We start from the raw sequence: 17,150 nt of genomic DNA, 5'->3' as shown, positions 1-17,150 counted from the left end.
TCAATGTTCGAAAACAGAACTATTCATCATTATTCATGATTTACTAATGTCCTTTAGGGAAGGAAATCTGCCGTCCTTACCCAGTCTGGCCTACATGTGACTCCAGAGCCACAGCAATGTGGTTGACTCTCAACTGCCCTCTGAAATGGCCTAGCAAGCCGCTCAGTTTCAAGGACAACTAGGGACGGGCAATAAATGCTGGCCAGCCAGCGACACCCATGTCCCACAAATGAATAAAAAGATATAGTCTATGGTATAGTTTCACCTTGACGATCCACAATGCTGCAGGCTATTGTAGGCGAAGGGGATTGGGTCAATTTCTAAATTTAAATCATGTCAATATTAAGTTGCAGTCAATAGAAATTACTAGTACTAACAAATCTTGGTGTTCGGGTTTGGAATTTAGAATGAGGTAACAGTGCTAAAATCAGCCCTTTTCAAAGCTTCTGGCCGACAAAATTCAAACTAAAGAATGAAAGGCCCACATTCAAGTGGTTTATACCAAAGGGCATGCTTTTTAAAATGTAGTCGCTGTTCTATATGCAAATTGCAAGCCCCCGCAAGCAAAAATTACCAGGTAATTTTCTTTGGCCATGTTGGTCGAGAGGCAAATATTGAAAAGGGCACCCGGCAACAACTAACAAATACTGACTCGGCAAGTGTTGAATGTTATAAAGTAGTGAATATTCTGAAGACATATCTTTTGCACCTTGGGAGCCTTCGGGCAGCTGGTCAAAGACAACCTAGAAGCAAGTTCTGCTACAGTAGCATCATGAGTGATGACCATGGTAGAATTTCCCATTCAGGAGGGCACTGAGCTAGAATTTCAAGATTTCACAGAAGTTCTACACATAATAAAGTAAAGTTAAAGTAAAGTTTATTTATTAGTCACAAGTAAGGCTTACATTAACACTGCAATGAAGTTACTGTGAAATTCCCCTAGTTCAGGTCAATGCACCTAACCAACACGTCTTTCAGAATGTGGGAGGAAACCGGAGGAAGCCCAAGCAGACATGGGGAGAACGTGCAGACTCCACACAGACAGTGATCCAGGCCGGGAATCGAACCCAGTTCTCTGGCGCAGTGAAGCAGCAGTGCTAACCACTACGCTACCGTGCCAGGGCAGGCCCTCTGGGAAGATCCATTTGGGGAGGGGGGTTGGGGGACTTGCCATTGAAGGGAACAGGGGAACTTCACCATTACTGTCTGCTCCCATTATTCAGCCAATTTTGTATCCACATTGCTACTCTCCCTTTTATTTCATGAGCTATAATTTCACAAGTCCGTTACGTGACACTGTATCAATGCCTTTTGAAAGTCCAAGTATACAATATCAACATTACCCTCACCGATCCTTTCTGTTGCCTCTTCAAAAAACTCTAGCAAGTTAGTTAAACATGATTTCTCCTTCAGAAATCCATGCTGGCTCTTCCTAATCCACTCTGATTTTTCCATGTGACGACTAATTCTATCCCAAATAATTGTTTCTGGAAGCTTGCCCACTATTGATGTTAAACTGACTGGCCTTTAATTGCTGTGCTTAACCACACACTCTTTTCTGAACAAGGGTGCAACGTTTGCAGTTCTCCAGTCCAGTGAACGTACCAAATTTCTCACCCTCAGATTTTTGTAAAAGTGAGAAACCGAAGGGAAAAGTCAAAACTCTCAAAGGCCAGGATTTTCCAGCCCCACCTGTCACCAAGGTTTTCCAGGCCTGCCAAAAGTCAAAGGACTTTTGGCTTGTCTGCCGCCGCATCCTCCACGGCAGGTCCTGCCACTGCAGGGTCAGAAAACCCTGGCCAAAGTATCTTCAGGGTTTAACAAAAGAAATTAGGACATCCAATATTTAGTTTTCTGAAGACACAGCATAAAAAAATCGAACTCCTTCATTTACCTTCATCAGAAACATGCCACCAATTAAAATTGTCCTCAAAAATGTTGAACAAACACAAAATGTGTACTGTCCTTGTACATGAGTTCAAAATCAACATGATAGCCGGCATCGACTCAATGGGGCAAATGGCTTATTTCAGTGCTGCAATGAATCTATGAGTTGTAGCTAAATAAATGTACACCCAAATCAGAAATTAAAAGCACTAATAAAATCATCAATTGCATAATGGTTAAAGCTGTATGGTCTTACTAATCTATATCTAACTTAATGCATAATTGGCTCCTACTGGCTACAGAAAGGACACCCAACCCAATGGAACAAGGGGGCCGCAGCCATGTTTCAGTTTTGTGGGTTGCATATGATTAAATCGCTTTTGCATCTTGTTGTTTCAACAGTATTACTATCCTTTTCAGTTATATATTTTCCACATTATCGGAGAAGTATTTAAAATCATTCCAAACATCACATGATTTTTGAGTGCTGGTGTATTGTGATTTGCAGAAAAGTAGTTCAGAACCCACTCCTCCCACACCATCAAACACTCAAATTGATTTGTGTTCCTTCTCTCTGACCTGGTATAGCCTGGTCCACAGTTCTTCCAGCTGTGCTGTTGCCTCAATAATCTTCTCCACTACTCGCCGTTATATATTTAAAAGGGCTGCAGGTTGCTCTAAGAGCTGATCACATGATTTGATGGTGATGTCATTAGGGTGTTTGCACAGGTTGGTGTTTTATTTTCAGTTTGTAATTGGTGCAGAGAACATCTCCTAGAATAAATCTGTTGCTGTTAGTTTGGATCAACGTGTACAAACCACTCTTTTCTTTTTGTATAGAACCACAACCCCTAACATAGTTAGGGCATTACACTCGCTCCCTGAAGTTGCTGTTTCTTCTCCCAGACAGAGGACTGACAAAAGCCACCACTTCAAATTCACTAATAAAAGAGCAGCATTTTTGAAACTTTCCAGCCTGTATAGCTCAAAACACTGCAATCGGCAAGGGTTAAACTGATGTACTCGATAAAGAAATCATAGAAATCATAGAAACCCTACAGTGCAGAAGGAGGCCATTCGGCCCATCGAGTCTGCACCGACCACAATCCCACCCAAGCCCTACCCCTACATATTTACCCGCTAATCCCTCTAACCTATGCATCTCAGGACTCTTAAGGGGCAATTTTGTTTTTCACCTGGCCAATCAACCTAACCCGCACATCTTTGGAGATTGAAAGTCAGATATTATGAGATGACCTGAGAGTTATCTCTTCAACAAAGAAAGCTCCCAGCACCAACAACAACTTGCACTTGAATATTTGGACAGAAAAAATGACCTAGAGCCACAGAATGAGAAATTAGACTTTAGGTTTCAAGGCAAATCTTAAAGGAATGAGAGGCAAGTAGGTGAAGAGGTTCAGGATGGGAATTCCAAGGCTTAGGTCCAAAGTGGTCTCACTGCCAACAATGGGAAGGGAGGCCAATATTGGGAAGAGAGCAGAGACCTGGGGTGGCTGCGGGACTGGAGGGGAGGTGAGGACCATGGAGGGAACTGAATAAGAATTTTAAAATCAAGTCATTGCTGGACCTGGGGTGAACAAAGGTCAGAGAGCACAGGACTGATGGGTGAACAGGATTTGGGGTGAGTCAGGATACGGGCAGCAGAGTCTGAGATGAAAGCATCCTGAAAAGTACTGTTTATATTATTTAAAAATAATAGGAGCACCATGGCCAAGAATGGCACCACCTACCTGAAGTGTTAGGCGTTTGACTGCATCCCATACTAATCCAATGTATTCCTTCATTCTTTCTTCTGGACTGCTCCATTCTTCAGAACTTTGCATTACTTTTATGGGGACAGAGAGCAGGCGAGATTCTTTAATAAGAACAAATGACAGTGGCAATTAGTAATGGAAAGCCAAGGTATAGAAGTACCTGCACTTCATACACATTACAACCTTATGATGCCATGTAAATTCCATTGCTAAAATACTGAAGAGCAGTCTGATTCGCAATGTGCATTCAAAACAGGATTCATTCCGATTTTACTCTTGTTTTCTCGACCACAAGCAGATTTACAAACTGTTACAGTGCTAATGTAGGAAAGAGGTCTCGGTCATATTTATTCTGCAAAACACATTTATAAATAGCATGCTAAAAGCAAAAAAATGTGTTTCAAATATTTTCCCTAAACTGAAATTGTCATGCTGAATGAAAACTATAGTTGGGAGCTTAACCACGAATAAAATACTTTGATTAAATATTAAAATCCCATTCAAACAAAATGTGAATTGTGCCTTCGCGATGACTTTGGGACAATATATTCAGTTTAGAAACAGGTTGCAAATTGGGCCGATGATTCCCAGCCGGGATTCCTGATGGCCGGTGAATCAAGCAAGAGGGGCAAATCGAGATTTTGCCAAGCATCAAACCCGTTGCAAGTCTCCTGACCCACTACGTCCGCCCGGTCAGGCTCTCACCTGAATGTTGTTTCAGGGTTTGAGGCTGGATGCTCCCACATCCCCCAACTGGAAGTCCCACGGGCACCAATCTCCCCTGGTCCTGATTATCAGGAACAAGGCACCATGGATTCTGAGGGGGAGGAAGAAGGTGAGTACTGCCTCCGACTGTGCCCATGGGTTCCTCTGTCAGGCTGCCAGAGTGGGGAAGGGGGAGGGTGGGGTGCGCTCAGGCTGGCGGGGGAGGGGTACCTCAGGCCTCTCCTTCAGGATGGGGGACTCATGGTTGGACTTTTCTTTGCCCTGGAAAATGTGCAAATGATGGTGATTTCAGGCACCATTCTGCTATAAATCTTTATTATTCTGTGTTCTTCAAAACCTATGAAGTGGCCTGATCTCATTAAAATCCGCGCTCCCTGGAAGCATTCAAAATCACAGCAGCACTCTATTCTGCAGTAGGGATTGCACTTGGTTGGTTTCAGAAGCCCCAGTTGTTGCCAGATCTCTTTAAAGTGCTTAGGTGACAGGAGCTGTCAGTTTCACCAGGGAGATCCTTTTGCTTTCTCTCATAAGCCCCAGCAGCTCTCAAACCTCTTTGAAGTGCTTTGATTGACAGCTCCAGAGCAGATTAAAGAGGAGATTAGCCAAGGTTCGTTTACACAAGGAATTGATGGTCCATTCACTGCTAAAAGTTTTTCTGACTGATAGCTCCAGGGCAGATTAAACTGTTCATGATTGATACAATCAGTTCACACTTCATTAAGCCTGAAGTGCTTCCTCTTTTCACCACACCTGTTCTGTCTGGCCCCATTGACACTGATCACGTTAAACTCCTCACCCGTGATTATCCGGCCCTACTCTGCTCTATCGATCACTGGTGTACAACGAAAAGTATTTTTTCTTGCCAGCTATATAAAGCATACCGTTCATAGAGTACATAGGGGAAAAGAAAAGGAGAGGGTGCAGAATGTAGTGCTACAGCCCAAGCTACAGTATAGAGAAAGATCAACTTAATATAACGCAGGTCCATTCAGATGTCTGATGGCAGCAAGGAAGAAGCTGTCTTTGAATTGGTTAGTACGTGATCTCAAACTTTTGTATTTTTATCCGGAAGGAAGAAGGTGGAAAAGAATATGTCCAGGGTGCGTGGAGTCCTTGATTATGCTGGCTACCTTTTTAAGGCAGCGGCAAGTATAGACGGAGTCAATGGATGGGAGGCCGGTTTGCATGATGGACTGGGCTTTGTTCAGTTTCTTGTGGTCTTGGACAGAGCAGGAGCCATACCAAGCTGTGATACAACCAGAAAGAATGCTTTCTATGGTGCACCTGTAAAAGTTGATGAGAGTCGTAGCGGACATGCTGAATTTCCTTAGCCTCTTGAGAAAGTAGAGGCACTGTTGGAGGTGCTGTCTTTTTTGATTTGGAGTTAAACTAAGGCCTGGTCTCTTTTCAGGTGGACACAATAGCATTATTTGAAAAAATCCAGGGAATTTCTCTTGCTGTGTTGGCCAATATGTATACCTCAAACACTACCTGGAATAGATTATCTGATAATATATTTTGATTGTTGTTCGGCCGCGGGGGGGCGGGGGGGGGGGGGGGTCTTGCTGTGCAAAAATTCATTGCCATGTTTCCAACATTGTAACAATGACCACACTTCATAAGTACCTCATTGGATTGCAAAATGTTCTGCTGTGTTCAGAGTTGTGAAAGGTATCATATAAATTCAAGTCTTTCTTTCGGTTCGTGGAAAAAATTCAGAACAGATAACTTAGCAGAAGTAATTTTACAAGGAGCGTATAAAATCGCCCCATGTTGGTTAAAAATTAATGCTGTCGTGATCTCAGGTTTTATGGCCCTATTGATACTTATTCAAGTGTATAATTGCATTATTTTGATCACTCCAGTGCCAGAATTATTCTGATACACTCAACTGGTTTTTACTTGTTCACGGGCTGCCAATTATCTTTGAAAAGTCCTTTGGTACTCCGGAAATATTACTGGGTATTGCTCAACATGAACTTATTTTTTAAAAAGTCGTTTACTGAGAAATGGTTTTTATATATCCCCAAACTTCAGTGAAAACCTGCACTTTCTGGTGTGTGATACTCAAAAATACAAATGAGTACACAGTCCTACATTCACAGTATGAGCAGCAGTACAGACTTTTAAATTAGTCTCAGTAATGTGATAAAAGGTGCTGGAGGGATGGGGGAGGAGGTGGTTACGTGGGGGTAGATTCAGGAAAAGGCGCTATAGATCCTGCTCTCAATCATCATCCGGTGGCCCAGAACATTTGGAACGCCGTTCCCCAAAAAGCTGTCCGAGTTCCGAGTCAATTGAAAATTCTAAGATAGAAATTGGCAGCTTTTAGGCCGGGATAGCAAGGGATAAGGAATGAAGGCGGCTACATGGAGTTGAGATACATATCATCTATGATCTAACTGAACGATGGAACAAGCTCATGACAATGAACAGCCTCCTCCTGCTCCTATGAACCTTGGTCAAAGATAAAAATTGGCAGCATTTTGTTGCTTCATCTCATTCAAATAGCCTGACTGCACTTAAAGCTCAGATTTTCTGATGGCGCGTGATCCACAATGGATACATATCAAAGTGAAACATCCAAATCTCCCCGAGAACTGTAACCACATTTTATAGGGAGCTTGTCGGTCATAGAGGAAGACCCAGAACATTTTATAAAATGTAATCTTGGAAAAATGAGCTGAAGACTGATGAAAACGTTTTGTTTGATGTGTAGCAGAACACCTAGGCTGAATGGGAATAAGTTGCTTAACATACGCACTTAACAAACAGAAAGGCAAATTATTACCGACATGGAAAGCAGATTCAAAATGCATCTGGGCAGAGGGATCTGGGTGTCTATGTTTATGAATCACAGGAAGTCGGTATGCAGGTGCAGCATCTAACAAAAATGGGATGTTGTGATTTATTGCAAAGGGACCGGAGTATAAATGTAGCAAAGTGTTGTTCCAATTGTATATGGTGTTGGTGAGACCACATCAAAAGTATTGTGTCCAGTTTTGGTCTCCTTATTTGAGGAAGGATGTGATGGCATTGGAGGCAGTTCAGAGGAGGTTCACCAGATTGATTCCGGGGATGAATGGGTTGACATATGAGGAGGAATTAAACAGTTTGGGCTGATCCTCGCTGGAGTTTCGAAGGATGAGAGGGGATCTGATTGAAATATATAAAGTTGGAAATCTAGAACAATCTAGAACAAGAGGTCTGAAGTATAGGTTGAGAGGCTGTAGATTTAAAACTGAGATGAGGAGGAACTACTTCTCGCAGATGGTGGTGAATTTGTGGAACTCACTGCCCCATCGCCCGGTGGAGTCTGAATCGTTGAATAGTTTCAAGAAGGAGATAGATATATTTCTAATTTAAAAAAGGGATATGGGGAACAGGTGGGAAGGTGGATTTGAGACCAGGGAGAGATCAGTCATGATCTGATTGAATGGCGAAGCAGGCTTGTAAGACTGAATTTGCCTACTTCTGCTTCTAATTCTTATGTTCAACTAGATACGGGACTTGCATATTACACTTACTGGGAGATATCTTCTTGAAAATGTACCAAGACAGAAAAAAATCTCCTGGGTGCAGCGAGCATAGGAAAGTTGGGCAGGGAGAAGCGCATCTCCTGGTTTGTGTGGAAAATCAGTAAGGTTCCCTTTTGAATATTTGCTCTGCCTACCCTGATTTACATGTGGCTGCAGTATACACGAAATCCAATGTGGCCAGGAATAACGCCCAAAACGAATCTGCCATCAACTCTACAAATTACTATCTTTTTCTTTTCCTTTCAGCAAGTGGTTAACTTCTCTGGGTCAAAATCCTGGAGCTGCATCCCAAACAGCACTGTGGGTGTTCCTACAGTTCAGTAAGGCGGCTCACCACCACCTTCCCAAAGGCGATTAGGGACGGGCAATAAAAATGCTAGCCTAGCCAGCAACACCCACACCCTGTGAATAAATGAAGAAAATCCCATTTGAAAATGCTAGCAAATGCCAATCTCTAATCGAAATTGGAGCCCATTGACATTCACTCACAGAAGTCAGGAAGCACCAGTCAGAATTAAAATTTAGATAGAAAAAGAGAATAAGGTGGACTCATTGCAATTGCAAGATTAACTTTGATCACCTGTGATCGAAATTGTGAAAGTAACAAGGCCATATTTTAAAGGAATGTTCTGCCATAAATATTGAAGCTGTCACTAAAAAGACAGCAATAAATAAAAATAAGATTCTTGATAGATGGCTACATGATTCTTTAGCAAGATTATACTAATGTGATGTTATCCATGTACATTTTCTTGTGCCTCCAAGTATATTAAGTCGTGGGTCATGTTGCCTTTCATTTTAATGCCTTCAACAAGAACATGTTCCGTTCTGAGTATTTCCTCATAACTCATCCTAAGTTACTTTTCCCTAAATGCTCCAATGCATAAATATCCTCAATAGGATCCAGCCTGAAATTGCACAATGCATTCCGAATTCGATCTTGCCAATGAGCTTTACAGAGCATAGAATAACATTTTTTTGTTCTCATCAAATGTCCCTGAGGTGCGTTGTTCTTCATTGAGTTTTTTAACAATGGGCTTGTAAGCAAAAAGTAATCTCTTGTTTCTCACCATTGCTGTTGCCAACAACTTTTTGCTGCAGTCTGAAACTTTTTAACATTTGAATAATTATCAACTGACTTTTTTTGCCAGGCATCTAAAGTTTATTTATTGGTCACAAGTAAGGCTTACATGAACACTGCAATGAAGTTACTGTGAAGTCCCTCTAGTCGCCACAGTCCGGCGCCTGTTCGGTTCAATGCACCGAACCAGCACGGCGTTCAGACTGTGGGAGGAAACCGGAGCACCCGGAGGAAACCCAAGCAGACACGGGGAGAATGTGCAGACTCCACACAGACAGTGACCCAAGCTGGGAATCGAACCCGGATCCCTGGCGCTGTGAAGCAGCAGTGCTAACCACTATGCTACCATGGTGGCATAATGGTATTTTTATCCATTCTTTCTGCATCAGTGAAAAACAGACTTTAAACTTTTGTTATTGGCATGTTAGTAGGTTTGTCCAACAATTGCATTCTCCCACAAGCTTATTGTTAAGTTCTGTACATTTTTGACCTCAGTCTTAATTGCCATCCAAATTCAAGTGTATTACACTCATGTTGTACTGATCAATGTGGCATATCATGTAGCATCCTCCCCACTTCATTTATTATTATGGCAACGTTTGTTATCTCTCTGTAATTCACTTATTCCACCACCCCTCCATATTGGCTGTTCCTGAGCTGTGCACATACTTCAAATATTAAAAAATCTCTCATGATTACCAGAATATGGTTCCTTGGGGTCTTGTTTAAAACAAACTGCGGCTGAAATTTTGCAGAGGCACTGCCAGTAACTCAGTATAACTTTGGCAGAAAACCAGTCGAATCCTCAGAGAAACCACAGAGACAGTTATACTGGGAGATTCCTCACTTACTTATAAGGGAAGAAAAACCCCTTATCTACTGGAGCACGCTGGATGATGGACATGCTGTGGCAAGTGGCTCAACTGCGGGCTCTGTGACCACCCCACGTTAAAAATAAAATCAATCACATGCACCTTCCACTCCTCAACATGAAGTTTGAGACCTGCAATGTCAGGACTCTCATGAACAACCCCCAACAGTGACAGACCTGAGGGTCACACTGCCATCGGGAACTCAGATGCCTCGACACCAACACCGCTGCTGAGAGTGATACATGACGTGCAGGAGAAGGCCAACTGATGAAACAAGTGGGTCTTCCAGTCATAGCCACAAAAACAAGAGGAAACAAGTGGCTATGACTCACCTTCCATTCCCTACCCTGCCGTACGAATATCTCCCACTTTCTCTGCCTTTTAGCTTTGACAAAGGGTCGTCTGGACTCGAAACGTCAGCTCCTTTCTCTCCTTACGGAGGCTGCCAGTCCTGCTGAGATTTTCCAGCATTTTCTCCTTTGCTTTCAGATTCCAGCATCTGCAGTAATTTGCTTTTATCCAGCTTTTTTGGTGCTTCAGCAACTCCTTCTGTGGGATAAGTAAACACCTCATGACAGTTGAGCTCACCCGAATGTGGAATCAGCATGCCACTGCTATTGGTATACTGTCATCTGAGGCAACAGGTGCGACCATCAAGAAGGGGTTCTAAAGCAACCTGGAGCAATCCTTAGCCCAAGTCCCAACAGACGACAAACTGGTCCTCCTTGGACACTTCAATGCCAGAGTCAGGAGGAACACATATCTCTGCGATAGACAATGAAGGAATATGGAAAACAAACTCCAAAGAAGTCCACGTCCTGAAAGAATATCTAGAACATGACCTTGTCATCACCAAAACCTTATTCCACCAGTGAGACAAGCAAAACCCACCGTCCAAATTATTGTTCAAGCAATCAATCGGAGAGATGTCCATATCACATGCGCCACAACAGGTACTGATGAACTGATCACAATCCTGCTTGATCTACTCTCAACATCAGTCTGGCCCACAAATAAAAACAATGCTAAGAGAAAATTAACATCGAAGGCCTCAAAGACTCCACCAAAGCAGGCCTTCTCAGTCAGCGACTCACTGTCAACCTCTCAATCTCAGCATTCAGAAGCCACAGTGTGTCCATAGTGCCTGTTCGACCCCAATATCCACTATAACAAGGAACTGCAGAGAGGTAAAAACAGATCTGACAGCATCCGTGGAGAGAGAATAGAGCCACCTTTTCGAGTCTGAATGACCCTTCATCAGCTGCTCCGCAATTCATTATGATCATGGCCGATCATCAAAAGCCTGATCCCACCTTCCCCCCATATCTTTTGATTCCTTTCGGCCCAAGTGCTATATCTAACTCCTTCTTGATAAAGTACAATATTTTGACCTCAACTGCTTGCCGTGTTAGCAAATTCCATGGGCTCACTACTCTCTGGGTGAAGAAATTTCTTCTCATCTCAATCCTAAAAGGTTTACCCCGTATCCTTTGACTGTGACCCCTGGTTCCGAACACCCCCACCATCGGGAACATCCTTCTTGCATCTATCCTGTCTAGTCCTGTTAGAATTTTATAGGTTTCTATGAGATCCCCCCACATTCTTCTGAAATCCAACAAATATAATCCTAACCAACCCAATTTCTCCTCATCCGTCAGTTCTGTCATCCCAGGAATCAGTCCGTTAAACCTTCGCTACACTTCCTCTACAGCAAGAACATCGTTCCTCAGTTAGGGAGACCAAAACTGCACACAATATTCTGGGTTGGCCTCACCAAGACCCTGTATAATTGCAGCAAGACATCCCTGCTCCTGTACTCGAAACGTCTCCTTATGAACGCCAAGAGACCATTTGCCTGCGGCACCTGCATGCTTACCTTCAGCGGCTGGTGTAGGAGGATACCCAGGTCTCGTTATATATTCCCCTCGCCTTGATTTATCGCCAAAACCTACTCTGCTGGTCAGAACTAGTCACTTTTATGGCTGATACCAGACTCCTGATGTAAGTGTTCTACCTGGAACTCGATTGAGACAGGAGACTCCCAGGAGGACAGGGGAGAAACTTTAAGGAGATCCCCAAAGAATCCCTGAAAAGGATAAACATACCCACTGACACACGGAAGTCCCTGGTTGTGACCAACAAAAATAGAGAAGGATCATTCAGGAAGGCTCCAAACACACAGAGACTGGGTCAGGAACATACAGAGGTGAATTTGAGGCATCGGAGAGTGAGCAACAAAGAACCTATCTACCTGACCCTTCAAATACCATCTGCCCCATCATGTGGTAGAGTCAGCAAATCAATAAATAAGGAAAAGTAATAATTATTTGCAAAATTTTGTCTCAACAAAAAGGAAGAATATCAGTGCTGGGTAAAAGGACCATTACTTTGGAAACCTGCAGCAAATCAAGCACTTCCCAGTTAGATATAGCTCAACTCTATGCAAAATACAATTCCAACAATACGCCTAAATTCCAAGCACAGAAAGACATTCCTTCCACACGAGTATGAATGTTTCCATTTCCTACACCAGCTGCCCTGCTGCCTTCTCAGGTTGATTGCCAATTTGCAGTTAATTTTAGACAATTTGCGGTTATGGGCCAGCTCAATGGAGTAATGGGCTTCGAGACTGCCCAACTCATTTCACTAGGTTGTTGCCAGCTGGCAAAAAGAGGTCTGGCATACAATTAATATGAGCTCAATTTCAGCCAAGGCACCAGAGATAAAATGGCAGTCTCTCTCAATGACAAGCAACTCCAGTACTTTCTGGGCATCAAAACCAACTGGAGTTGGACTGAAGTCAGCAACAAATGATTATCAGCTCATGATCATCTCAGTGGATGATAATTAAACAATAGCGTTCAGGTCCAGAGTCATTGTGAGGCAACCACTCTTTTTTTATGACCTTGACATGGGTATGAAGGCATAAAGTAAAAGTTTGGGGATCATATACAAGTAATAAAAGGAGTAGGTCATTTGGCCCCTCGAGCCTACTCCATTTAATGAGTTTAGGCTGACACTCAATCTCAACAGTATGTTTCCATCCTCTTCCCTAACCTTAACCTTCTCTCTGGCAACTGTCTTAGGGTAAATGTGTGGAGTTACAGGAATAGGGCCTGGGTGTGATTGTGGTCAGTACAGACTTGATGGGCCGAATGGCCTTCTTCTGCATTGTAGGGATTCTATGATTGAGCCAGTTTGTTCACAACCTTGGTCTCACACTCAATCCTGAGATGTACTTCCCACCTCATAGTCATGCCATCACTACACCCACTGATTCCAATCTCCGTAACACTGCCCAACCTTCCCCCTGCCTCGGCTCAGCTGCTTCAGACATCTTCGTTCATGCCTATGCTATCTTTAGATTTGACTATTCCAACAAACCCCTGCCTGGTCTCGCACACTCTACCCTCTTTCAACTTGAGGGCATTCAAATCACAACAGCTCATGTCTTAACTCACAACAAGTCCCATACCTCCTGAATAGTTTAGCTCTCTATCAAGCAACATCTTGCTTTTAAAATTCTCATCCATGTTTTCAAATCTCTCCATGACCCTACAACCCTCCCCAAGATAAGTGAAACACTCTGGCGGGGTGGGAGAGACTAGCTAACCCGGAGAATTCAGTCCCGAACCCGCTAATTACATTTAAATTATATTAAAAACAGATTTAAATCACTTATCTGGTCTTCCCGGCAGTTTCCAGCGCAGATCTGACGGCGCCAGAAATCCGGTGTTGGGTGACGCATTCGTGGCGGGAACGCATGAACGAATCCTGCGCATGCCCAGCTGCGAGATTCTCCCACCCCACTGCGCTGGGAAATTAGCGGGGCGGGGTGGGAAAATCACCCCCTGTATCTTTTCTTATTCATTTGTGGGACATGGGCATTGCTGGCTGGCTAGCATATATTGCCTAGTTGCCCTTGGAGGGCAGTTGAGAGTCAACCACATTGCTGTGGGTCTGGAATCGCACGTAAGCCAGACCAGGGAAGGACAACAGATTTCCTTCCCTAGTGAACCAGATGGGCTTTTATGACAATCGACAATGATTTCAAGTTCATCAGTAGATTTTTAAGTACAGATTTTATTGAATTCAAATTCCACCATCTGCATGGCAGGATTCGAACCAGGTTCTCAAAACATTAGCTCAGTTTCTGGATTAATAGTCTGGCGATAATTATGATAACTATGTGAATTATACTGTAAATGGCAGAACCCTTAGGAACACTAACATATAGGGAAATCTGGGCGTGCTGGTCCACAGTTCCCTGAAAGTGGCAACAGAGGTGGTCAAGTTGATTAAGAAGACATAGGGCATGCTTGTCTTCATCGACCAGGGCACTGAGTACAAGAGTTGGGAAATCATGTTACAGCATCGGTTCGGATGCATTTGGGGTATAGCGTGCAGTCCTGGTCACCACACTACCAGAAGGATGTGGAAGCTTTGGAGAGAGTGCAAAGAAGGTTCACCAGGTCTCAAGGGTGTTGGCTATGAAGAGAAGTTCAATAAACTAGGATTGTTTTCACTGGAAAGACAAAGATAGAGGGGCGACCTGATAGAGGTCTACAAAATTGTGAGCGGCATAGACAGGGGTGGATAGTCAGAGGCTTTTTCCCAGGATGGAAGTGTCAATTACAGGCGGGCACAGGTTCAAGGCGAAAGGAGAAAGTTTAAGGGACATGTGTGGGGAAGATTTTCATGCAGAGTGTGGTGGGTGCCTGGAACGCGCTGCCAGAGGTGGTGGAAGCAGGCACACTAACAACATTTAAGGGGCATCTGGATAGGTATATGAATAGGGAAGGAATAGAGGGATATGGACCAAGTAAGGGCAGAATGGATTTTTTTTAAGTTTAGTTAGGGCATCATGATCGGCACAAGCTTGGAGGACCAAAGGGCCTGTTCCTATGCTGTGCTTTTCTTTGTTCTAATACTACTAGGACATCACCTCCCCTGATGAGTGCATGGCATTGCCAAATCTCAAACTGCAAATCAGTAAAACCATCTTATCCCCTTGCATGGCATTCAGGGATTCCACAGTCATTTATATCATCAACCAACACAGCTGGCAAGATTGTCAAAAATGGAATGGGCATCTGTACTGCGACACAACCCTTTTAAGCTCCACATTACACAAATAATATTCACATTTCATCTTTAAAATTTTATTTAAAGGCTGTAACAAAATACAGTGCAGTATTTTAAAAGAGACATCAAGCTAACCAGCTCAATGAAGCATTTTCCTTATTATCCTTCCAACCCCAATGCAGGATCCTAAATACCATGCTTGGTATGCAGATGTTTTTCATGTTTTCAGCTTTGTTTAAAATACATATTTTTTTAAACTTTTCTTTGATCATGGTGCTATTCCTCCAAAAATAAACATCAATGCTTTTCCAATCTTACCCCCTCACACAAACAGACAACGGGTTTTAATTTCCTTAAACACAATACAGATGCACAAAATGTATTCTGAGACGACAAAGCAATAATACCAATGATTTTTTTTAAAGGGTAAAAAATCAGTCTTGCTGTTTGCAGGTTCTTTGGCAGATCAAGTCCTTATGTCAAAACAGATTTCAAAACTTCTGATTTGGAGCATAAGGGACTTGGGCCAGGCTAGAGTGAGGCCTATGTGATGTATTTGACATGGCAATGTCCAAGACTGCAGGGAATGTCTATATTGACTATTTGTACTACACAAACTACAAGCTTTAGCTGCATCACAGCAAAGCATTAACGGTGTGACTGCTTGGGTCTTAAAGATCAAAACATCCTCGTATCCCATCTGAAGGATTTCTGAGGCAGAGCAAGCAATGCCATTGAAACATCACAGTCGGCACAGAATAACAGAATATTGGGTGGGATTTTCCTCCTCCGAGGTGTGTTTCACAGCGGTGGGTGGCAGTACACCACTCACTGCCGATGGGATCTTGGGGGTCCCGCTGTTGTCAATGGGGTTTCCCGTTGAACACACCCCTTGCGGCCGGAAACCCCACGACCGGGGTACACTGTCAGCAGGACTGTAAAATCCCACCAGCGTAAACGGCAGCAAGGTTTCAGCGACTAACTTTACCAAACAAAAAGCATTCATATTGCACCTTTAACAACTCAAGGTCATCACTAAATGTATGACAGCTAATGAAGGACTTGATTTGATTTATTATCATCAAATGTATTAGTATACAGTGAAAAGCATTGTTTCTTGTGCGCTATACAGACAAAGCATACCATTCATAGTGAAGGAAAGGGTGCAGAATGTAAAAAGATAGAATTGAGGGTACGCTGGGCACAGCTTGCAAGAAGTTGCCATGCTCCAGTGCCATCTTGGAAAAAAAGGATGTAGGAAACACAGCAACCAATCTCCCTCCAACAGCAATGAAATAATGTACTTTGATGATATTGGTCACGGCATCAAGAAACCCCCTGCTCTTTCTTGAATAATGAATTGCAATCAATAATGCTGTCCATAAGACCATAAGACATAGGAGCGGAAGTAAGGCCATTCGGCCCATCGAGTCCACTCCACCATTCAATCATGGTTGATTTCAACTCCATTTACCCGCTCTCTCCCCATAGCCCTTAATTCCTCGAGAAATCAAGAATTTATCAATTTCTGTCTTGAAGACGCTCAACGTCTCGGCCTCCACAGCCCTCTGTGGCAATGAATTCCACAGACCCACCACTCTCTGGCTGAAGAAATTTCTCCTCATCTCTGTTCTAAAGTGACTCCCTTTTATTCTAAGGCTGTGCCCCCGCGTCCTAGTCTCCCCTGTTAATGGAAACAACTTCCCTACGTCCATCCTATCTAAGCCGTTCATTATCTTGTAAGTTTCTATCAGATCTCCCCTCAACCTCCTAAACTCCAATGAATATAATCCCACGATCCTCAGACGTTCATCGTATGTCAGGCCTACCATTCCTGGGATCATCCGTGTGAATCTCCGCTGGACCCGCTCCAGTGCCAGTATGTCCTTCCTGAGGTGTGGGGCCCAAAATTGCTCACAGTACTCCAAATGGGGCCTAACCAGTGCTTTATAAAGCCTCAGAAGTACATCCCTGCTTTTGTATTCCAAGCCTCTTGAGATAAATGACAACATTACATTTGCTTTCTTAATTACGGACTCAACCTGCAAGTTTACCTTTAGAGAATCCTGGACTAGGACTCCCAAGTCCCTTTGCACTTTAGCATTATGAATTTTGTCACCGTTTAGAAAATAGTCCATGCCTCTATTCTTTTTTCCAAAGTGTACGACCTCGCACTTGCCCACGT

At 43.3% G+C, this 17,150-nt stretch overlaps 1 protein-coding gene across 7 annotated transcripts in view; it reads right to left on the bottom strand.

Moving 5' to 3' along the window:
- vps13b (vacuolar protein sorting 13 homolog B) overlaps positions 1 to 17,150 on the bottom strand; it is a 993,302-nt gene that overhangs the window by 439,811 nt on the left and 536,341 nt on the right. For all 7 annotated transcript variants that reach the window (XM_078215655.1, XM_078215652.1, XM_078215654.1 and 4 more), the window contains exon 22: positions 3,639 to 3,763. In XM_078215655.1, the coding sequence (XP_078071781.1) occupies positions 3,639 to 3,763 (125 nt within the window). The remainder of the gene's footprint in view (positions 1 to 3,638; positions 3,764 to 17,150) is intronic.

Source organism: Mustelus asterias, chromosome 7 (assembly GCF_964213995.1).
Source record: "Mustelus asterias chromosome 7, sMusAst1.hap1.1, whole genome shotgun sequence".
NCBI classification, from domain to species: Eukaryota; Metazoa; Chordata; class Chondrichthyes; order Carcharhiniformes; family Triakidae; genus Mustelus; species Mustelus asterias.
The sequence above is the reverse complement of the archived record's forward strand: the minus strand, read 5'-3'. Positions and strand labels throughout refer to the sequence as shown.